This window comes from Corvus brachyrhynchos, unplaced genomic scaffold (assembly GCF_000691975.1).
Source record: "Corvus brachyrhynchos isolate BGI_N302 unplaced genomic scaffold, ASM69197v1 scaffold209, whole genome shotgun sequence".
Taxonomy (NCBI): Eukaryota; Metazoa; Chordata; class Aves; order Passeriformes; family Corvidae; genus Corvus; species Corvus brachyrhynchos.
In genome coordinates, this window is record NW_008246056.1 from 3,160,514 (window position 1) to 3,185,174 (window position 24,661).

The window sequence follows — 24,661 nt, forward strand, 5'->3', positions numbered from 1 at the left end:
TCATAGATGATTCTGACATTGACATTTCTGCTTCTTCAGTTAATGGTTCATAGAATAGAGTGTTGTTTGTGATCCTATTTGTTCAATTGAATGTACTATATGAAATCAGAAAAAAACCTCTAGACTAATGTCCTTCTCGGAACAAAACATGTTCAGATCTGCTGCCTCAGGTGCAGTCCTCCTGACCTGAAGAGTTACACAGAAGTGGACTTTTCTATTTAGTAGAACGTGTGAAAGTGTATAAAGAGATCATTGGTTTTTAAGTCAGCTAGAGTTCTGCCACTAAATTACAAGGAAGGAGACTCAAATCCCCTGAAACCAGGTAACTGCTTAGTCAATTACCCAGTCAGTTTCTTTTTTTCAGACATATGGAAACAATATCAAATAGTAATTAGAAAGTGCATTCATAATTGAGAATTTTAATGTTTTTCATCCATGAGAACAGTTTTCATCTCAGCTGGTTAATAAACATAATAAAAATAATTCAGTGCAGTCCATTTGATTCTTGCTGAATCTTGTTTTGAAGAATTCAGAGGGGATGTGCAAGGTAAACTGAAGGAAGAGCCTTTCCACATGTTCAGTTACATGAAGGAATATTAGAATACTGCAATGTACAGTATGAACTTTCAAAATAAGACTCAGTGTAGCACTGGAAGCAAAGTGGTCTCTAATTGTTATTTCTAACTTTAAAGAAATGCTTCATTTTAAATCCTGGATATTCTAGGTTATGTTTCAAAATATAAGCAAAGTTGGTAATGTAAGAGAGTTCTTTAAGGTCTTTGGATAGTTATCCTTTAACTTCCTCTTAGAAAATCATCTTTTCAGTCTGTGTTATTACAAATAAAATAGCATGAGAATGTGATGCTCGGGCAAGGTTGCAGAGTGACAGTCCCTGATAAGATCTATTGCAAAAAGTGGCAGAGCTGTTACAGTACTGGCTGGTCCCCTGCTTCTGCAGTAACACCTCTGGAGGTAAAGCAGTTCATTCCTGGAGACTGCTCACTGCTTGACCTCGTTGTTGAAACTGTCAACAAGTGTGACAGTTTTGCCGTGATTTGACAAGGCAGTGGAAATTGTATTAGGATTAACAATTAGCCATCATGGTATACATGTGGTAACTTGCAGTCATAACTGATTTGGGAGTCATTACAGTAAGCTAAACACAAAATGCTTAGCATCTTAGCATCTTCCATTCAGTCACTATTTAAAATGCTATGATTTACTGTGGGAGTAAAGATTGAGTTCACAATATCATTTAAATATGCTGTATGCTGTGTCAGACTAATATTAGTGTAGTAAGGATTCATCTTTACTCAGACTGAGAGGTGTAATGCAGATACACATTTCAACTGCAAGTATTAGCCCTCACTTGTTACATGTCTAATTTGTACATTTCTGCTAAAACCAAGATTGTTGTATTTAGTGTATATCACTTTTCTTTACAAGCTCACTTTTTATGTGGCGTGTCCTCTTCACCTTTTAAATTGAATTCCTCTGCCATGCAGTCAGCCCAGCTTCCCTTATGACATCGAGGGTCTTGTCATTGAACCAAAGATTGAAGCCATCAGAGCAGCTGCACAAGTAGCATATGAAGAAGGCTGATGGTGACTGATATTTTTGATTGTTTTTTACATGCTTTCCTAATTGGCTGTTTTGCACAAGCCTCCTTTTTTGCCTGCTCTCGGAATCGCATCACTTCACTTAACGTGCTGTGTAACTCCAGCACCCTGCACGCCACTTTATTCCTTATCACCTTTTCCCTCCTCTCACTGACTCTTATCATATCCCATCTTCTTTCCACTTTTGTCTTTTGTGATGCTAATCTTGCATTATTTTTTCCTTCTCCGTAAAAGAAAATGGAAGGAACACAGTGTGCTGCCATTGCACCGATCATTCCTGTGCTACATTGTTTTCCTCCCATATCCTTTGTTGAGTTTCTGCAGAATGTAATCTGGGGCAGAGGCTGTTTTACTGTAGGGATGTACAGTGTTCAGCATCATTTGTTGCTGGATTTCACCTGGTCTGTGGACACTCATAATATATAGCAATGAAAGGATTATTTTGGCTTAGTGGGACAGCCTTTCTTCTGGTTCTTTGGTAGAAAAGCAAAACATTTCTACTTGGAAGTTTTCTATACTGTATTGCTGTTCTGAGTTTTGTCCCTCAACACTTTGTCCCTAATATGAGTAGATTTTGGTAAAAGTTCAAGACACCTTGCCTGATGTAGTGGGGATGGGGTAGATTAAAGATTACGGACAGAGGTTAACCATCTTGTACCTTCAACAAGAATGACAATAAAATGTCGATGTCAACATCAAAAAAGTGTTCAGATTTCACCACGTTGATCAAATAAAACAGAAGGGAGAAGAAAATAAAAAAAATGTATGATGAGTTCATTTCAGGACTTGGTTATTTTCCTCCCAAATATTTTTACGTTTTGATCGCCGTTTACTTTCCATCCCTAAACTGTGTAGTTTTATTTTAGCATTTTTTTATGTCACATGAAAATCTTTTCACCAGTGCAAATAAAATTTTTCAAGGGAGTTTTTCAAGCAGCCGGTGAATGAGCTGATGGACAGTGCACAGATCTCGGAGCCACAGTTCAGGGGCAGCCTTTCTTTATCTCGTAGGGGGGCCCTTTGTGGACATGACTTCAGGGTAGGAGGAGTGACTGTTGACTGTTTTTTCCTTACATCAGTCCTGGAGGCAATACCTGGAAAAATAAAGGTAACAAACCCAGTGAGTCCCTCTGTGGACATGAATCAGAGGACATGAAGGGTTTCAATGGGATAGATGCAGCTAAATGAGGGAAAAGTGGAAACAGCAAAAGTAATACGACAGTGTACTTAATTTTCAAAGTTTTGTGTCTAGGACAAAATTGTAGCTGTTAAGGATTTGCTTGATTGATTTTATAATTTATCTTCAGGCCTTAGTAAAAAAAGATACACTGATCTCAGAAGTAGTATCACTATAAATATATTAACACGTGAGCTGTGTTCTACATCCCACCTTTGACATATGTGCTGGTACTTTGGCATTTCATTCATCTTGAGCTACGGGGATACATAGACCACTTCTCTTTTGTGCTGTTGTCCTCTCAAGGGTTGTTAACATCAGATTTCTTTCAGAAATCAGATGAGAATACTGGCAGTAGAAATGAATCCACAGCCTAGAGGTGCTGCTGCATGAAGAGGGAAGACCCTGTGAATTTATTCTACACAATTTGCACTGAAATCAGTTTGGATAAAGTGAGTGTCACAGGCAAGTGGCTTTCAGCCAGCAGGGCTTGTACTAGACTAGGAAATGAGGATGTGGCCAGTTGTCACACTACAGTAAAGAAAAAGAACTTTCTTCAATTAAAAATTAAACCAAACTGTGTCTTAAATATGTTTCAGTACTTACATAGTCTTCTTCTCAGTCAATAATATTTTGAGAGATTCAGGAGTTTAACCAGATGACATGCCCAAATTGCAGACTGAAATGTAGAATCAAGTCTCTACAACCCTAATTTATTCCTGTTGGAATATCCATTTTTTGTAATTTCCCCACATAACCTATATTTTTGGCTATTTTCCTTTAAAATGAATATTATCATTTGGGGACTTCTAATTTTTCCTGTATGAATATATACACATGGTTTACAGTAACATAGTAGATTATGTATTCCTGCCAGAGACTAAGGCAAATTTTTTAGAGTGAGGAATGATTTCTGTGGCTCTTAGATATTTATTTAAAATTTCCTTCCCTAGAGGTAATTACTTATATAGATTAGCTACCTCTGCAGGTGTTTTTAGATAACTAAAGGTAGTATTGAGCAAAAATAGTATCTTTTTCAGGAAAAAGATTTGGCTTTACTTAAGAAAAATGTATCCATTTAAATATTTCATTGAAATATGACAATATTTTATACATTCAGGCACTATCGTATGTAGGATTACAATAATGCATTTAGCCTGGACAAATATTTAGTCTATTTGTAAATCTTCGAGCACTCCAGTGTTTCAAATATATTGGCTATATGGTAAAGCAGAAGTTTAAGGTGAAAACAAAGCAATATTATCAGGTTGTGTTGATTTTTCAGATTGAATAAATGAACAGTTTATTCATACGGATGAGAAATTGATTCTGAAAATGATACTGCTAATGAGCCAAAATATAATTAAATCTTCATAAATAGAATATTCAGTTGCTGCATAGTTTTGGGAACCAAGTAGGAAAATAAGAAAAAGTAATTTAAAATCATACAATCATTCAAAATAAGACTGACAAAGAAGGTTTCTAGGTGGTAACTGCTTTAAGTAAGTACAGAATTCGATTTTTAGGTAAATGTGCCATTTTTGTGTTTTCTGAACTCAGTGTCTGCACCGTTTCCTGGGTGCCTGCTCAGAACTTTGGTGTACAGTAGGTACAGTATATTTTTGGATGGAACTTCAAGGAAGTGGATATTACCACACAGTCCCAAAACCTTATAAATTTATCTCATTTCCTACTTGCTGTGTCCATATAATCCTTTCATGACAGTTAAAGCTCACAAGTATGTTAGTGTTCTTTATAAAGAAAATAATGAGAGAAATGTGCAGTATTTATGTTTGAGAGCAAAGGAAGTAATTAATTTCAAGGAAAAAATAATTCAGTCAAGAATTTTCTCATACTGTATGTGACAGGTCGTTACAACCTGCAAAGGAGAACAATGACGTATATTTTAGAATGGCGAGAAATACCTTGGAGGATTTTGTTGCTTTTTTTTTTTTTTTTTTTTTAATGCAGGTTAAGGTGATTGGAATTATAGAGAAATAGGAGGTTTATTGAAGTCACTGATTTTTTTGCATGTTAGAAACCAGATTGCTCGGTGCCCTGTAGATCTGCAGTTAACAAATACATGCGATATATGATGAGGCACTGAAGTATTCATCGATATGTGAAATATGAGGTTCTAAACGGAAGAGGACAAAACCAGTAGGGTTTTGAGGCTTACAGGTAATTCTGAATTATGTCCCCTGGTTTTGCTTATATGGGTGGAAATAGCTATGACTTCCAGGGAAAAGATACGGTCAGAGAACTGAGTATTATTTGACTGACAACAGTTATCGAGTTTAGATTTGCTGGCACAGAAAACCACCTCAGATGTTTTTTTTAAAAGGCTTAGAAGTGCATATTTAGTTTTAGTTATTTTTTAAATGCAATGGGAAATGTTCCTGTCTCCGACAAATCATATTCGTGTAGGAAGCCTAATGATTCCATCGGTAGAAGTGTGAAGGATCAAAATTAAAATCCACAAGTGACTCCATGACATTTGATTGTACTGCCTTCCCTTTAAAGTCCTCATTTCTCAGGTGAGCACACCAGGCTGCCAAGGGGAGGCTCAGTGGTTTTGGTTTCCCAGGACCTGCATTCTGTTTCAGAAGAGGAAGAGGAGAAAGAGGAGAGTATATCCCTCTGGAAGGGCTTTCATCTGCAGAGTGATTTCCCTGGCTCATCCTTTCCCACAGAATAATGCCTTTTTAGGATTATTTCAATATTCATTTTCCAGTGGCAGAACTGAAGATAGCAGATTGATTCCATTGATTGGCCTCTATCTGAACTGTCTGAAATGGGTATTTTAGCAAAAAGCCTTAGTATTTTCAGCTTATTTCTCAGAGTAAGTGGTTTCTTTTCTCGTCTCAGTATGTTCCCTTACTGGTGGTCAGTTTATAACAAGCATTTGTCAGGAGGTTAAAGCAAAAGCAGGAATTTGTGATAGCGAAGCTGGTGGTTGTAAAAATGTTACTGTGACAATTTGGACCATTGATGCAGAGTACTCTGTAATGATTGTTTGGGGGTTTAAATAAAGGGTCTACTTCCCCTTGTAGGGGATAATCTGGTGGTCTGTGAAGGGCACTGTAGTATAGGGAAGACCTGGGCCCTTGTTAAAGCTCTTGGAAGAGTTCCTGGTTAGCAGTGTCCGAGCTTTGCACGAGAAGCAAGTGTGTCACCGTGTGGTCTCACGCTCCTCTTGAAGGTACTTTACTGCTCTTGTCTTACTGGCTTTCCCTGAAAAAAATACAGCTCTGATGTTTTATAGCTTCATGGAAATGCTTCTTTTTTTTTTCTTTTTTTGATACTACATTTTGTTCTTTCACTGCCTCTCCAAACCCCAGTTTGTCAGGCTGTCTGTGCAAAATGAGCAACGTTTTCTGTAGCTGCCTCTTTGCCCCTGGCCTTGGTACTGCTGAGAGTCCCAGTGTTCTCTTCTTTCTGTGTCTGACTGGTGGTGAAAAATCTGGCAACTGTCCCTGTTCAGGTCTTGCTGGGATGTGCCACAGTCACATTGTGCTTCTTGACCTCCAGATGTTTGCAACTTAGCAAAGTTCATTCCTCAGCAGAGAACACCTTTATAGTTTTCTCCCAATTCGTAACTTCTTTTTTTTTTTTAATATCATTTTCATCATCAGTATTTTATCTTGGTTTCTAATTATTATTTCAGTGACATCTGCTTGAGTCATGTTGCTTCAAGTCTGGATTCATATTGTGTGCTGCTGGAAGTATTTTCAAGAAGTGTCAGTGGTGTTTTTAGACTTCAGACAAAAGGTGGATGATGGAGAGAGCAGTGGGGACAGTGGAGTGAGATATGGGGAGGGACAGTGGACATGAGAGTGAGCCTAGAATAAAGCAAAATCTGTGAGTGGGGAAGTGACATTAAAATAAAACATTGGCTTGAAATGAGAAAAAAAACCCCAAAAAGGTAAATAGGATGCATAAAAAGGCTGGGAAGTTTGTGCAAAAGGGGAAATATTTATGCTACGGTGTGAGATACAACACCAGAAATTTCAGGCTGAAAAAAGTTAAAGAAAAATCTTAATGCAAAGATTTATTTGAGGATCTCATAAAGTACTTAAATATGTCTGGGTAGTCCTACCTCCCTAGTCCAGTAATTCTTTAGGAGAGATGTTTCAACCCGCACAGTTCATGGCCTGATGTGAAGCCTTCTGAAGGCTGGAGCAGTGTCCACTGTACGCAGTGGAATTTGGGGCCATTTGAGCACACGCTGGAGAAAACAGCAGGAAAATAATGTACAGAGAACATTCCTGCCTTCAGTAAGAAGATGGCTTAGCTGATTTAATAGCTTTTTCTCAGTCTGTGATTCCAACAGCCAGGTTTGTGATATTTATTTTAGTATTCATGTTCTTGCAGTCCTTTTTACATTTCTCTGTTTTTCCCTGGCAGACATCCCGCAGCTCCATAAGTCTGGGGGAAGAGGATGGTTAGCATGTTGTTGCTGTGGGGATTTGAGTCTTAACTCTCTGTGTTGGTAATGCTGGGCATATAATTTTAAAACTTGCATGCTACAGAAGCAGATAATTATTTCCCTGCTGCATTTTATACTGTGGTTTGGGAAAGCAATACATTTCAGCATATTAAAAGAGAGAAAAAGTTATGAGTTGGGGGACTATTGGAAATGGAAACAGAAAGAGGGGAGTAATGGGTGTCAGTCTGGTTATCAGTCAAGCTGGAAGGAGACAGCTTGTTCTGTCGAACACCAAGAATGTCAGTAGTCAGCCAATCACTTATGCAGGAAGAAAACCATAGACTGAAAGGTAAGGTTCAAAGACATCTGTGTATGTTTCTGAAATGAGCTTGAAATCAGCTTGCTATTGAATTACACTTACTGATCCTGTGTGTTACATAGATTATTTCTGTTTAGCACTGGGTATTCCTACGATTGCTATTTATTTTATTTTTATTGCAGGATCTGTCTCCTTTCTCCTTTCCTTTCTCCTTTCCTTTCTCCTTTCTCCTTTCTCCTTTCTCCTTTCCCCTTTCCCCTTTCTCCTTTGCCCTTTGCCCTTTCCTTTCCTTTCCTTTCCTTTCCTTTCCTTTCCTTTCCTTTCCTTTCCTTTCCTTTCCTTTCCTTTCCTTTCCTTTCCTTTCCTTTCCTTTCCTTTCCTTTCCTTTCCTTTCCTTTCCTTTCCTTTCCTTTCCTTTCCTTTCCTTTCCTTTCCTTTCCTTTCCTTTCCTTTCCTTTCCTTTCCTTTCCTTTCCTTTCCTTTCCTTTCCTTTCCTTTCCTTTCCTTTCCTTTCCTTTCCTTTCCTTTCCTTTCCTTTCCTTTCCTTTCCTTTCCTTTCCTTTCCTTTCCTTTCCTTTCCTTTCCTTTCCTTTCCTTTCCTTTCCTTTCCTTTCCTTTCCTTTCCTTTCCTTTCCTTTCCTTTCCTTTCCTTTCCTTTCCTTTCCTTTCCTTTCCTTTCCTTTCCTTTCCTTTCCTTTCCTTTCCTTTCCTTTCCTTTCCTTTCCTTTCCTTTCCTTTCCTTTCCTTTCCTTTCCTTTCCTTTCCTTTCCTTTCCTTTCCTTTCCTTTCCTTTCCTTTCCTTTCCTTTCCTTTCCTTTCCTTTCCTGTCACTGAGCAGAAGGCTCAATATGCTGTTGTGTATCTTTTTTTTCCCCTTCCATTTTTTTTTACATCAAGGGAAATAGGTTGTCTTCCCATTTTTCACCTGTGTATAGAGTGTACTTTCTGCTGACTGCCCATGGATGCCATTCTCTCAGTCTGGCCTAATGGTGTGATTCACACACTTTCCCGTGTGCAAGGGTTGATTCCCTGCTTAAAAGATCTCTTCAGCACTAAAGGATGTGTCGAGTGGTGTACTGGATGTGTTTCTGTTCACAAACAAATTCTGTTCACTCAAATTGTCTTTTGAGTTAGATTGTGTTAGTAATTGTTATTCCACTTGTTCAGAAAGAGGAAGAGAGCCAAAGAGTGGGTATTGGGGTACATCCACATTTATCTCCTGATTCTGCAGCAGATTTGACATCTGACTTATAAATTGTAAAGGACAGGACCCAAAGAGGAGGCTGACAGAAGCTGTTTCCTCAGCTGCTGTGGGCTCCTGAGAACTTCCTAAGGCTAAAGGGAGATTCTAGGTCCCTAAGGCAGTGCCTTAACTCCTTCATAACCCCAGTTCAGTTGTAGGTAAAGTGGGCATAATCCCTGAATTGTAAAAAAAAGGCTGTGTTTTTCAGGTAGTTCGAAATCCTTATGTAGAGATGTGGAATCATAAATTATTTCTCTTACTGGAGAATATTTCTAGAGGTCACCAGTTCTAATAGTTTCTTTCAAACAGAAGTAGGTTCACGTAGAACAGTTTGCCCCTCGTAAAATCTCTGACCTTGACTATTGAAACTTCTTTACAAATGCATCATTTAATACAGGAAGCTCCTTAGGGAAGGTTCTTCACATCTGCTGTCATAATTTCTTATTTCCTAAATGCAGCAATTTATACTTGATTATTCTTACAAGGATCATGCCTCCCTTCCCTCCCCCTGCTCTGGCACATTCCTTTGTGCTGCTGCTTCTTCTGTAGCCTGAACGCGGCATCTGAGAGTGTTTGAAATCCCAAATTTTCTTTGTTGTTATTCTAGCATTTCCTTACCACTCTGTTCTAGGGGAGGGCATGCAGGAATCTGCTCCTTTATTCTGAGGCTGTTTTGCTGTGGCTTGTTAGTGACAGCAAGTTGTCATCATCTTACAGCCATTCAGCCAGTAACAAAAACCAAGCTGAATCTTTCATTTTGGCTTCCTGAGAACAAGATTTCCCCAAACAAAAATACCCTGCCACTTCTTGGAGCACTTAACATCTGTGGTAGTTAAGCAGAGGGCTGCAGCCCAGATTTTTAAAGATGCTTAGGTGCTTGACTGCCACTAAACTGAATTGGACCTAAGTACTTGTACATAACTTTAAATATTTGAGTGACTGTGAAGGTCTCCCTCATCCATCACTCTCAACAGTGATCCATTCAGAATGGCAGAAAGGCACATCAGCATGGCCACCGAAAACACTTCTAGCCCTGCTCTCCAAAACTCGTCATATTACGTGAATTGCTGCATTCTAGCATGGCTATTCATGAAATACGTCTTTGAATCAGATTGCTTGTATTCCCTAGAAGAAAAGAGTCCCTGCTTGCATGAAAGTCAATATTTAAGTCAGACAACTTTTAAAAAGGATGCAAAGTTATACTGTAAAAATACCCACCTTTATAGCTGATAATCCATTTTTTATTAAAACTGGGAAATAAGAGTAAAATTCACATTTAAATTACTTTCTGCTGTTTCTAGGGGATACTCTTTGCATTCCGGTTGGTTTCACTTTGTTCTTCCCCTACCCATTTTCAGTACTGCTGTTCTAGACTTGCATAGCCTTCAGGGAAAAATTTATTCCCAAACATAAAACCTGTATGGATTTTACATTTTTTAATATTTAGTAACATTTAACTGTGTGTTAGCCTTGGAATCATGCTGTTTTCCTGTGAATCTAGAATGCTGGGCTAGTACTGACTGAAAAGTGTTTGAAGAGGGGAGCTCTTCATATTTGTGTCCTTCACTCAAGGAGTTGTGTCCTCCTCAAGGAGTTCTTTCAGTGACAATGTAAAACCAGGATCAAGTGCATGGAAAGCCATTCACTCTTCTGTTGATGTAAAGAACAGGCACTCGCAATGCTTCTCTGTAATAAATGTCACAGAGTCCGGGAAAATTTAGTTAAACTAGTTCTTGTTCAATTAACTTGCATTGGAGTTGTGCATAGTCATGTATTCAGTTTCAGGTTTGGTGGGGGTTTTTTGAGGGAGGATGGGGAATCAAAGTTCATCAGTTCTATGAAAAAAAAGAAAGTAAATGACTGTGTTGGAAAAACATTATGATTTGATGTGGCTTTCTGAATGACTGTCTTGTCTTTTGGGTTTGGATTAAAAGTCTGAAATACTTGAGCAAGTTGCCCCTATGTTCTGTAGCAAGTTTACTTTCATGATGTGCTTCCCACCCCTTACCCATGAGGTCACTGAGCTGGAAAGGTTTGCAATGGGTTCTTTGAGCAGTCGGTCTTTGTCCCTCCGTTGTCACCTCGTATTAAAGCAAATTCCAAGCAGATGAAGTGTCCGACAGTCATGCTGCATCTCTCCAATCTGCCCTAGGTGTTTGGAAGGGGAGTGTGCTGGTTGGGTCGGGGGCTGTCATGGTGCTCGCCCCTGGAGCAGGAAGATAGCAGAAATGGTGGCCTGAGGGCGCCGGCCCCGCGCGCAGACATGGCCTTCGCCCAGTCCCACATCATGGCAGCCAGGAGGCACCAGCACAGCCGGCTCATCATCGAGGTGGATGAGTACAGCTCCAACCCCACACAGGCTTTCACGTTCTACAACATTAACCAGGGACGCTTCCAGCCCCCACATGTGCAAATGTAAGTATTATAGTTTTGTTATTGCTCTAGCACAGCCTTCGGAATGGTTATTGCCTTGTCGATGTGGTATTTGATGGACCAGTCAAAAAGAATTCAAAGAACACTGTTTTGCTGCTTTCTAATAATAATTACTATAATGACACAAAATCAGTCCATTTGAAAAGTACTTTGTTAAAAGATGGGAGAAAGATTTCTTTACTGGTGTAAGTGTAATGCATAGTACTTACGTATTAAAAAGAGAAATAAAAAACAAGCAGTGGCAATAAAACACGAGATGCTACAAGGATGATACTTTCTGCAATCTTATAATGTTTGTTTGCTTTGTGCACTTGCATATTGATGTACAGAGCTGCTGAAAATACCAAGCCTGGATCCGTACAGCACACATTCTGTTTGGTTGGTTATATTACAGCTGCATACAAAGGAAAAATCATATCAATACGTAAAATACTGTGGGCACCCATCCGACAACTTACTTTCCTACCAATGTGCTTAAAATGCCAAGTGCTTAAAGAGTAATTAAAATAATGTGTTTGTTTCTGACTTCTTATATAATGACAACATCAGTAAAATTAACTGCTCTAGATGATTTACTTGTAACGTAAAGTGGAGAATTATAATTACGAAATGAAATCTGCCATAAAGTTTAAAGCCAGAAGGAAGAGCAAAACACTAAAGCTATTACAAATAAATTAAGTATAAAATTCTACTGTAAAATATTTTTATAGGGAATAAAAATGTCTGCACCATTTTATTGTGTTTATTAAAGAGAGAAGCAGCCTTATCTTTAGATCAGATGGCTGGTTTTCCTTTTTTAAAAGGGAACCCTTTTCCTTTAGAAAGACTGAACAAATAGCCACCTAGTTTACTTTTTTGGTATTTAATATGATTTGATAACTTAAAAACATAGGTCATGATGTCTGCAGTTAAAAAACTCAGCACTTGTGACTGGTTGAATGTTGTATGTCTATTTAGTGAACACTTCTTCGGTATAAATTAGATTATATAAAAAAAATCTGATGACTAACACGTATATCAAGATGGTGAGCAAACACTGAGTTTTTGGGGGCAGTGTATTATGGTCTGTGTTGGGGTTTTTTAGATCCTACTGAGATGCAAACAGTAAAATGAGTTGAATGTTAACACTGGGAAACATCTTTTGTTTATAGAGCTGGCAAATGGTAGAAAAAGTACAAACAAACAAATGTGGGTTCAGAAATACTTTTACAAATGAAAATGCCAAATGCAGGTTGCCTGATTTGTTGAGGCTTAGCTATTCTTTGTGGATATTCAGACAGCTCCTGGGCACTCAGGAATTTGTTTCCTGGTCTTAAAAGCTGAGTGTGTTTTACTGGGCTGAAAACAAGTTAGTTATTAGTATTCACTTGGTTCTCAACAATATGCTGTTTAAACTTCTAACCAGCAAGAAATCATGTTACTGGAGGCTTAGGCAGTCAACTACATGATAGAAACCCCGCACCCAAGCAAGTACTTGAAAATAAGCTATCCCTAGAAAATAGTTCCTCAGAAGAGTTTAGCAATCTCTCATGAATGCTTAATACTACTGAAGAAGCTTGTGCAAATAGAAAAACAGGCCAAATCAATTGAAACATGTACCACAATCTGACCTATGCTTTCTCTTTGTACAGAAATAGTAAATAATGTTTCTGAATACCAGCAGGATTGCTTTTTCTTTTTTCTACCAGTGAATAGAATAGTAACAAAGAAAGGAAAAGTAGACGCAAAAAGGGTGACAAAAGCACCTTTTATTCACATGTTTGTTGTGGGTGAAATCTTAGCCCTGCTTCTGTGCGTGCAAGTTTTGTCCTTAACTTCAGGGAGGTGAAGTCTTTGTACATGGTTCAAAATACCTCCATTAGTGATGTTGCAGGCAATCATAAACATTTCGCGTAGACCTGTTAACATCTGAACTCACAGTAAACTACTTTAACCACGCAGGGGGAGGGTTGTGTGCTTCTTTTCTTCTGGATTCAGTCTTGCAGCTCTTCCTTGGTCCTCTGTGCAGGTTTGGATTTCGTATTTCACGTTTTAGCTCCCAGAACATGCTGACAGCCCTTCCTAGATCTGTTGTAGTCCGGCATCCCTGTGCTTGTGAGATGACTGGGTTGCCTCTGACAAGAAGGGGGGTAAATTCTGCCAGTGTTTTCAAGTCCATCAGTCATTTCTGGAAAGTGCCTGTCTCGCTCCTTCATGAACTACTGAAATCTAGCGTATAAACGAACCTCCAGAAGTGTTTTTGCTCTGAGATGTTCCAACTTTGCTTTTCAGTTTCTCTGCAAGTTTTCCTACTGATCTAAAGAAAAACAAAAGCATTTGCACAAAAATAATCAGCAGATCTGTATTCCTCTGCTCGTGCTGCAAGCTGTGCATTGGGTGTTGGTGTGACAGCTGCTGTGGGAATGCGTTACACAAGAATATGGGGATTGAGCCTTCAGAAATTATTTCCAGTAATAAAACTTAGATGTGTTTGCGAAACTTGACATATGCTTTTACCTATATATGGTCTCAGTGTGTGCATATCACTTCAACATGAGAAATCTGCATCTCATTTATTTGGTTTTTTTTTTTTTGTACTGATGCACTTTTCCCACGAAAATTCTCTGGCCAGAATTTAAAAGTTACACATACCTCAGCAACCAGGAAAATGCTGTCCACACCTTCCCCATCCCCATCCAAAGCATGTGCATTATGTGCTGCTTGGGGTTGCCATGGTAAGTGTGCATTTCACATAGCTTCCTATGTGAGATGCACACAACTCCCTAACACCCAGCTTACTGCTGTGCTGAGCTTTAAAAGATTTCTGAAGGAGAAGCAGTACCTGCCTTAAAGGCTACCCTACCACAAAAAGTAGTATTTTAGACCAGTCCATATCCTTATATTTGCCAAGGTAGTATCCATGATTTAAAGCTGGCTTAGTAATGCCATCTGTAACTCACATTGGGAAGTGTTGGGCAGGGAGAGCAATAATTCAGTTTACTGGACTGATGTTTAATCCTTTTAGCTTGAACATCTACAGTGATAGTCAAGGTCAGCCCCTCATCGTTTTTATCCGACCATCCTGGTTAACTCTGTGAACTGACTGCGTTGTCCTTCACACAGCTCCCACCTGAGGGCAAATCCTCCAGTCTAAACTCCACCATTCACCACCCACATTCCTTTGCACCCCCGCTGCCTCCCCTAGAGCTCATCCTGTGCAGCTCTCTCCTCCAAAACAGAGGCATTTTTAACATCTCAACCCTTTTCCCTCATCTGCTCTTCTCCATGTGCCCTACTTGAGGTGTTTCCAGCTGCTTGGAGTCCACTGCACTCTTTGCCACCCAAGTTTTGGAGTTCCCACTACATCCTTGCTTACATATGCCCCTGGCATGTCATTCATCAGGTAGGATGTGATCACAGCTGGGTTTACTCCTCAGCTCATATTTAGCTACTTTCTGCTCAAAACCTGGAACTTCAGAAAGACAACTATAAGGTCTTTGTGCTAAAAGGCTGCTCCTCCAGTTTTGCTGTAAAAAACCCAATATTTCTTCTTCCTATATGGGAAAGATGGGTACAAAATAATTGGTTCATACTCTGGTGACATTGTAGAAAATGCTAAGACCTTTTTCTGTATTTAACAAGGTTTCAATGTTTTAGGTTTGTTCCTCATCCTCTCACTAATCCTGTGAGGTTGTCAAAACCACCTCAGTTTATCTGCCTATAAATTTAATAGAATTTTTTGACACAGAGAAAAGATTAAGTGATTAAAGATTATCTTATGTCTTCTTATGTCTTTTAAGCAATAAAATGATTTTTGAAAATTTACCTAGTAAACACAAGTAATATTATTAATAGCAGAGATCTCTATATTTTTTTTCCCTGGGTTTGTTTATGTAAAAGTAAGCTCCTGAATTGAAGCACAACCAGCAAGGGACAGAAATACGTACTGTGTACTGCATCAGTGAACAAAACTAATTTTATTTGTCCTTTCAAAAGAAATGTTGTAAAAATAAAATAGTTCATAACAATTCTGTATATCTCTCTGGTTTCTAGTGACACAAATATAACTCTTGCATCTCTACCTTTTTGATTTTATTCCAGCAGAATTCCCTAACTGGAGTAGCAGATACAGTATAGCTGCATATAGATTTGCTTCTGTGTATTCAAACAAAATATGGATTCAGGTTAAAAAGATTGATTTGAAAATAAGTATTCCTCCTATAGCAGAGAGGTGTTCTCTGATTTCCTCTTTTAAATTATAAGTGAACCTCATCAAACTGGGTCAGATCTTTTCATTTCCTCAGTTTTGAATGTAGAGATTGGGTTCTGAACAATGCAGCCTCACCCCTCACAGCATCTGATTTCATTTAGTGTAATTAAGCCCAGAAAGTTGTCACTTTGTCCTGACAATAGTCAGGCTTTAACGTACATTTACAGCTGTTAGGAGAGTTTTTATGTTGCTTTACATTAACACACTGAAACATATCTCCAAAATGTGTTAATTAAATTTGCTGGAATTGAGTTACTTGCAGAAAAGAAGTTATAATTAGAAAAAAAAATGCATTTAAATGCATTTATGTATCTGAAGTAAATCTTTTCCCTGTGTACAGTGTAATCATATTTAAACAATGAAATGGCGTAGTATTCCTTTGAAACTGGCAATGCCTTTGATTTATTTGTAAGTATTTGTGTCAGAGTTACTGCCATAGTCCAATCTCTTTTCCTTAATCTCTTTAAATTAATCTATCTACCCAACAAATACTGAAAATGTTGTGATGCAAACATCAAGATCTTTTACACCTCCCATTAGTGTTAGGTTTGTGTTAATAAATCCTTCCATCAGGCAGATTTAGAAGTCTGTGGAAGCTTTTGTAAAGGTAAAAAGCAGTATTAGAATTGCAAAGCAGACACTAAGAAGTACGTAAATACTTTATAACCTTGTTATGATGCATTTCCTGCAGGGTTGATCCGGTGCCCCATGACGCTCCCAAGCCTCCAGGATATACACGATTTGTCTGTATTTCTGATACTCACTCAAGAACTGATCCCATCCAAATGCCATATGGAGATGTGTTAATACATGCTGGTGATTTTACTGAGCTGGGACTTCCTAGTGAAGTAAAAAAATTCAACGAGTGGCTAGGTAGGTATTGAATTCTGTGTGGATTTGAAAGTAAATTTGTTTACTGATCGTGTCTGCCCCTTCTGCCTCCCAGTTAAAAACCTCCACGCACTCAGAAATCATGAATATTAATTTGACTTTTAAATTTGAATGGCAGTGAGCGGGAATCAGAGTCTTTTTTTTCCTTAGTTTTGAAAAATATTTTTGCATTTTTCCAACTGAGCAAATAGGATTTGTGAGACTATTCATCTGTTCTGCCTTCACACTCTCAAGTATACATTAAGCAACTTCTTGGTGATAGCAACAATTGAAGTCAGGAGGCCTTTAATGATTTACATAAAATCTCTTCCATACATTGTTACAGCTTTGCTGCCTCCCCAAAAAAGTTGTTGTGACTGAAAACATTTGTCTGTTTAACCCCAGAGGGCTCATAGGTTTGGGGTTTTTTTATATCTGAGGCTCAGCTGCGCCACAGAGATGAATTCTAAACAAAGCAAACCGTGTGTGCCTGTGGTTGCTGCCTTGGATGTAGCAGACCAGATGTAGATGCCTTCTGTAGGCAACTGTTGGCATTGGTAACTGAAATTCTGTTCCACTGGGCAAGAGAGTGATGATTTACGTGTGCTTCTGCAATGTTTTGTATATGCTAAAAAAAAAAAAAAGACACTGAAAATTGGAAAGCATGCACTGTATCCAGACAAAAACCCTCATCAGTGCTGTTCCTGCAGCATTGCAGATACCTTAATTTAGAATAAAAGTTGCTTCTGGATTCTGAGACTTCATTAACAAAAAAAAAAGGTGAGAGGGAATGAAGGAGTTGGAGAGGGAAAGGACACAGTTTAAGGGTAATGGATTTCAAGTTTTTATGTCGATTTTCTTTCTTGTAGTTGATATTTTTGCATTTTTTTCCTGCCTTTTTTTTTTCTTTTTTTTTTTCCTTTTTTTTTTCTACATATTGCAGCATTCCGCACTAGGACAGCACAAAGCAGACAGATGCATGTAGGCTGAAATGGAATTTAAAAAGGAAAGTCAGGACATCACAATTTAAACAAATATTTACAAGCAAATAATTATCAGCAAGGCTGATAAATATTTATTTGAGCTCAGGAACCCAATAACATGCCCCACATGGAACAATTGTTTTGTTCTGTGACTCTGAAGTTAGGAACAGCATGTGGAAGTAATAAATTGATATAGAGCTATCAACTCTGTCTCTGCACCCAAATGGAACAGGTTGGTTATAAAACAGCAAGTTTTGACCCTATTTTGTAGGTCTCTGCCATGTATTATAGTAATGTGCTGAAAATAGCATTTACAAATTATTCAAACCATATGGTTACCCCTTCTAAATAATCCTGATTTTATTTATCTGCTGGTGTGGGAAGAGAAGTGCTTTGGGATATTGCTGGTGAGCAAGGATGGGGCTGTGCACATTGCTTGCTGCACAGTTTTTGTCTCTGGTTCTCCATCTGCCTCCCTGCTGGTCACAGCTGTACACTGTTCTGAAGATGTCTGTAAGCTGAAATCCTCTCAGAATGGTAGGGAGATTTCCCAAGGCATTTCTGTGATGTTCTCTTCATCATTTTTATTCCAAAAAAAAGGGCTTAATTTTCTGACTTTTCAGGCATGCTTCCAATTTCATGGTAGCGTGCGCTTGGGAAAAGGTGATCTTGGTGGTTCGAGTTATATTTTTGCAAGAACATCTTTGAGATACAGAAAGTTAGCAAGTTAAAAGGTTTTTGTTTCATTTCTTGGCAATTTAAAATACAGATTTAACTTAAATTTTTAATATTTTTTTTGTTTGTTTTAAATGAACAGTTTACCAGCTCTTGAATATCTTAAGTGTTTGCAAAATCTGCAGTAAGTGGGAGAATGGTTAAAAGCGTTCCTGTTGAGAAGGAATTTCAGAAGGTTTTGCTGGTTGTCCATTTTTTTGTGAAGACATTAGTCTCCAACAGTTTTGATTTTTCTAGATAGCTGCTTCCAGTACCTTCCATAATTTTGCAGCTCCACAGCCAACCCAACCTTCTTCTTCCTTAATATTTTACTGGTTTCTTGAGAAAGTAACTGACAGACTCTGGCACCGACTTTTCCTCCACTGACATCCTTCCTTGCTGCTGCCAGATTTCCCTGTTTATTCCTTCATGCACAGGGCTTGCTTTCCCACTTATTTTGTTCTTTGTCTAATCCATGTCTGCTGCTGTCATTAGATTACAACTTTGTTTATGCCTTGCAGTAAACACTAGGTTTGATACACCTTCCCTTGATCTCAGCTCCCCCCCAAGCACGAGTTACAAATCCTCCTCCTGCTTTTGCTCCATGTCTTCATGTGCAGCGTTGATGCCTACCTTTCGGTTTTCTGCTCTGCCATACCCTCTTGTGTCTGTGCCACTCTGGTCTATCTCTGTTTCATCTCTCCAGATGAACTTGCCCTTCAGCAAGTCCAGATTTTATCTTTGCGCTTTATGTAAAACTCCTGTGCGTGTTCTGATGGAAAATTTATTTTACATTACCATCATTAACTTCCATGGGCCTTATGGTTCTATCAAGCACATGCTCAAGTGTTGTGCTAATAGAGGCACATTGGCTGCATGAGTCATCCCCTAAAATCTGTTCTCTTTTTCTGACTGTCCGTGGGTACCCAGCAAGGCCGGTACCAGCTCAGATGATGCTGCTCACGATCCCAGTATTGTCCCTGCCTGGGGCTGGCAGCCCAGGTGCTCTGTTTTGGCTGCCCTTTAGTCACCAAGTTTTATACTTGTGACCCCTAAAGTCCTCTACTTCATTTCAGTTTGTTTTTGCTGGTAATTAATTGTTTTCTCTCATGTGTCTTTTTCTCTAAGCCCTTTCTGAGGGAGAGAGTTGAGGTTTCACTAGGGCTGGGTTGATGTTTAGCTCTGTGGAAGAGTTAAAATGTTGGTGATCACTGGATGTATTTATTTTCTCAGCCTTCTCTGGTAGGCAGTCCAGGATTACTTTTAATTTTTAATTTTTAATTATTAAAATTATTATTTTTTAGATAGATTTTTCTTCTCTGAGTTTTTTAATTGCCTTTTGGATCTGTGCAAAGTTTGAGCACAGACACAGTTTTGCATCAGAGTTCCAGAATATGATAGGGGTGGTGTGGTGAACTGTGCTTATTCTGAACCTGTCATCCACTAGTTTGATTTGGTATTTCCTAATACTGGAAGAGGCAAGTGAACAATTTATCATTCTTTATTCTGCTTCAGAATTTTTAGGTTCATTCCATATCTTCCCTTAGGATATTTTCAGGCTGAAGATTGTACAGAAGTCCTTAAATGCCTTTGATCATCTGTGTCACTCTTTGTACCTCTTTGTTCCACATCCTTTTAAAAAGAGTGAGACCAGAACTGCACATGTTCTGAGAACACTACAGATTTATTCCCTGGCATAATGAAATTTCCTAGTTCTCCTTTCCTTTCTGGTGTTGTGGATTACTCTGTTTTTAACAGAACAATGAGATGGCATTTTCACAGAATTTCCTAATACAATTCTGTGAACTCTTTCCTGAATGGTAATACCTAGTTCAGAAGCCATCACTGCATCTGTAGTTTGTGTAGTTTTTTCCAGTACTTGAATTATTCTGCATAAATTTATGTTCAGTTTCATCGGTCCTCTTATTGCCCAGTCATGAAATATCATGATGTATTTTGCAGGTGAGATTTCTATTTTGCTGATGTTTTTCAGAGTAACTTGGAAAATTGAAGGAAAAGGAGAAGAATAGTCAGTTTATAAAGCATACAAATGGTGCCAACCTGCTCATTGCTCTCCCTTTTCTTTTTTCTGAACTGACCCTTCTCCTGTTATCATATTTCAACTATTTCCTTTTTTTAGCTAGTTTGTTCTCTTACTGTATTTTTCTTCCAAATTTAAAAACTCAGTTTTGGAAAATCAGAAAAAAACAAAGTACAAGGTATGTTTTATGGTAGGACTGAACAGAACTTTCTGATAATTTATAAGAATGCATGGTGTGACTTCAAACATGTGCTAATTTTCCAGCATGTTCAGGGGATTTTAATGACAACACTGCAAACAGACAAAAATAATCTGCAGCTTTTTCATTATTTTCGGTTTTTTTATTTATTCCCTTATTCCCTACCTGCATATCAATCAAATCTGTTGTAGGACAAATACAAAGATGCATGCCCTGCCTTAGTACACTTGTCAAATACTGACTCCAAAACCATCTCTATTTTTTATCTCCCATATTGTTGGCACTGGAAATTGCCTGCTTGGCTCAGTTACTCATGTAATTCCCTTTGCTCAAGCCTGTAATATCATTTCCAAATTGTGTATGCTCCAGGACCCACTGTCACTTTGAGCTTGTGGGTTACTTTCCTGGAAATTTAACTAAATAGCTGATCTGTGGTATAAGCTGCAACACGTACTTCCATCTTTTCTCTGAGAATTCTCTTCTGTGCATGGATTGGAAAGATTACTTAAACTATCACATTTTATAATGTATATGGTTTCAGTGTGTTTGCTTGAGATTTTCCAATTTCTAAGACAGAGTTTCTATTTGAGATTCAAGTTCAAGGTAAATTGGAAATAAAAAAAATAGAAAGTGACTTGGACTTGTAGTGGAAAACAATAATTAGCTCTTCAGAGTATTTTCCTGGAAATGTTATTACATGCATGTTGTACACACACAAACACAGACACACACACAAAAAAAGGATTACATTATTTGACATGCACTTCAGGAACTGACCTAGGCAAATTCAGCATGAAGGATATATTTTTATTTCAGACCAAAAGATATTTTAGAGTGAAGATGCCTACCAAGTGTAGTAACTATCATTACTAGAGTTAGCTGTTTCTAGAATTTGATTGTATTTGACCTAATCCTGTAGTATTAGATTCTGTAGACAGAATCAGATATTTGTCAATAAATATAATCTCTACTTTTAAGTTCTTGATAAAAGATCTTCAGAAAAACTTGTGGTCACTAGGCTTAGCTTTACTTTTGCTTTGTAAAATGATGGTAATTATTTTTCTTCCTCTCTTAACAGGTATATTTTTAAGTTCAGTAATACATTTAAAACAGATTAAAATCATGTTGAAGATGAAAAAAATCAGCTTCAGAGCAGCAAAAGGAATTAGATTTTATATATTGTAGCCATGCCATTTTGACCATCGGTAATTACACTATTTTAATGTTAATGTAGAAACCCCTTGAAAGAAGTATTTAAGCACTAATTATCTATTTACAAAAGAATGGCTTTGGAAATGCAGTAAAAAACATTGAGCTGTGTAGGGATTTAGAACAGATGTCAATTTTAAAAGACTGGGCATACTAAAAAATAAGTGTTGGTTTTTCTTGCATTTCTTAAATGTATAGTGGCTCGGATGCATTTGTACATCCCAGGCTCAGACACAGAAAAGTGCACTACAACACCCTCTCCCAGTATTTCTCCAGTTCTGGCAAGTTAGGATGTCCTAGGAGCTCCAGAATATTAAAATGGCTTTTGTGAGTCTCAGCATCAATATTTGTTGCATCCCTGTATTGGGCAGATGATCCAAAGCAACTGTTTTCTATGTACACCTCCTGTGCCAGTGGTGAGAAGCTGTAGAGGTGATGGGTGCTAAAGCATTGTTCCTTTAATTCCTCCTTTCAAACACGTGTGCTTCTGGGGTATTTCTTGTACTAATACTGAGCTTGCCTCTTTCCACTAATGCATTGGAAAGTAGCCAAACTTCAGGGTTCTGGGTCTGTGGTTTCATAAATACTGAGACCCCCCCTGACCCCTCAAATGAGCAAGTGAATAAAAATACCCAGTCTTATCCCAGACTAGCAGACAAAGGTAGGTTTAGGAAGGCAGTGTGGCCCAGAAGTGAGCAACCACAGAACTGGAAAGATCTGGGATGTGATTCTGTGAACTGTCATTGCCTCTGGCAGAGATATTTGAAAGAGCCTGAGGAAGACAGGCAACCAAATTCTAGTTAGTCATCTTCAGATTTGACAGCCTCTTTATTGTTCCCCCTTGTGAAATTGTGAAAATGATGCTTGATCCACCTACCACATGAATGTGTTGGAGGATTAATTATTCTCAGCACAGCACTTTGAACACCTATTGTGCAGCACTGTACACAAACATTAAACATGGTTATTAGTGCTGTGCACCTCGTACGCTGACATGACACACGGCTCTTTGTAGTCTTCCCTTCCAGAAGGTGACAAGTGGGAGATGCTGAAAGCGCCTCCGTGGGATCTGAAGATCTGAATAGGAATCTGTATCAGTGTGCACAGAGATCCATGTAGGAAGTGTAAAACGTTTTTTAATTGTTACTTTTTAACTCAGTTTTCCCAGCTCCTTCCCTTTCGTAGTCCCCAGATACAAGCTGTAACCAAAACTAGATTATTTCAGGGGGCAGAAAAGCTGTGGTAGGAATTTATGTCCTCAGAAAATTTAAGACTATAACTATCCCAGGAAGTAAAAAAAACCCCAACAACTTATGCAAACGGACCCTGTGACTTACATAGTTGGTGGCTTTCGAGCCATCAAGTGCCATAATCTAAGGGGACACATTAAAGGAAGGTTCAGTTGAGGCAGACATTGCAGTCGTGCAATTTTGTAGACATCTCTTACAGACCCCAGGTGACCAGAAGGTGCAGATCCACGTAACCTTTTGTCTTGACTCACTGCAGCTACTCTAATGGCCTAGTTATGCATTGGGCTGGTTCTGCATAATTACAGGGTAATTAAATAAACTGAGCTAAAAGGAAGCCACTTTTCCTTTAAGAAGTAATTTTGACCAATTATTACGTGTGTGGGTGTCTATAAAACACCACAGTATATCAAAGAGTCTAAGTTGGATTATTATCAGGTGGTTTTTTAGTTTGATTTGCCTTTGTCTATTTTAAGGAATCCTGTTTTACCAACGTGAGCAGTGTTTTATGTGTTTGCTGTTCTAATGTTTGGTATAATTACTGGCTTTTTCAATGCAAGAATGGCTAGAGCTGGAAGGTTACAGATGACTTCGGAGGGAGTGTTCATTTACAGTATTATTCCAGATTACACACCATACAAAAAGTATGTTAATGTGAGTTTCCCAGACATCAGCCTCAGTGTTTAAACACAGAACTGTCAAAAAGATGCTAAAAAGCAATCTGAGACAGTTATGCAGTCTTTCCACTGTATCACTCACTGCTGTATTCTAAAAGGTTGAAATGAGAGGGAAGAAGCATTAAGTGGGCACTTACATGATTGTCACTTCTTTTAATGAATACTAAAAATTCTGCTCAGTACAATACCAGGAGAGAAGCAAAGCACATCTGCCTGTACAAGTTTGCATTTAGCTTGGCAAAGTTGGGAGTTGATAACAACTGTGAGCTTCAGAGGAGGTCCAAGGTTGATAAAGATGCCTCACTTGGTACAAGGGGAGCCTGGTGTATGGACATCATGAATTTGCTTTTGGATTATTTGCAGTGTTGATCTGGTTTACTGGGTTGCTGATAGAACAGGATGAGCCCTTAAGCACACAGAATCCCATTTTGAACAAGCTCAGCTGCAGAGAAATAGCAAACAGACAATGTTGCTCAGCAGGCTGCATTATCAAGCCTGTAGTTCAAGCAATGGTTCCCCAGCACTTCAAGTTATTTTGTGAAAATTATGTTCGCCATAAAAAGAACCTACTGGAGTTTGGAAGTTAAAAATTGCCACAATAATTTTGTAATTGGTGCATAAACATGCAAAAATTAGATGTTCGGTTGATTTTCTTAATTAGTAATCTGCAGTAATGAAAGGAATAAACAAAGATGTTCCTAGCTAAAGAATATATATATTCCCATACATATTCTATTACCAGAACTGCTGTCACATTCTTACACTGAACAAATGAAAGCAAAGAAACTTTCTGAGAAAGATTTGTTGTAACCTGACAAAAACTCCACAGATGAAGTGAAGAAGTCAGTAAGATGATAATACATCTGGCTATATATGAGTTAAATATGATATCCTGAGCTTGTTGATAGTAAAATAATCTCAAATAACAAGAAATTACATTGATGGAGGAAATTTGGGGCTGAGTTTTTTGTGTGATGAGTTATTCTGGGAGCAGAGCCACAGCTGCCTGACTTCTTGGATCTTGTCTTGTAGATCTGCTGTGGGTTCAAGTAGCCTCATTCCTTTGAAACCTCTCCTTCAGATTGGCCATTAATCACCTTGGGCACCTTCAGGAAATTCAAGGGGACATAATTACCTTTGGGGTCTTTATATAGTAAATGGCTTTTGAATCTGTTGGGCAGTTTCAGACAGATATGGAGTGACAAGCATACAGAAGTCTAAAGCATTGTACTTCTACAAGTTCCATGTTTTC

The 24,661-nt window shown here is 38.4% G+C and overlaps 1 protein-coding gene across 3 annotated transcripts in view; it reads left to right on the top strand.

The window, feature by feature from the left end:
• The window catches only part of MPPED1 (metallophosphoesterase domain containing 1), a 62,521-nt gene that overhangs the window by 1,491 nt on the left and 36,369 nt on the right, over nucleotides 1-24,661 (top strand). The window contains exons 1-3 of one of the 3 annotated variants that reach the window (XM_017745859.1): nucleotides 1,973-3,248; nucleotides 10,940-11,202; nucleotides 16,161-16,342. In XM_017745859.1, coding sequence (XP_017601348.1) covers nucleotides 3,186-3,248; nucleotides 10,940-11,202; nucleotides 16,161-16,342 — 508 coding nt within the window. In that variant the 5' untranslated portion in view covers nucleotides 1,973-3,185. Of the gene's footprint in view, nucleotides 1-1,972; nucleotides 3,249-6,128; nucleotides 7,575-10,939; nucleotides 11,203-16,160; nucleotides 16,343-24,661 lie in introns of those variants that run through there. The other 2 variants (XM_017745860.1, XM_017745861.1) reach the window with 2 other exon arrangements.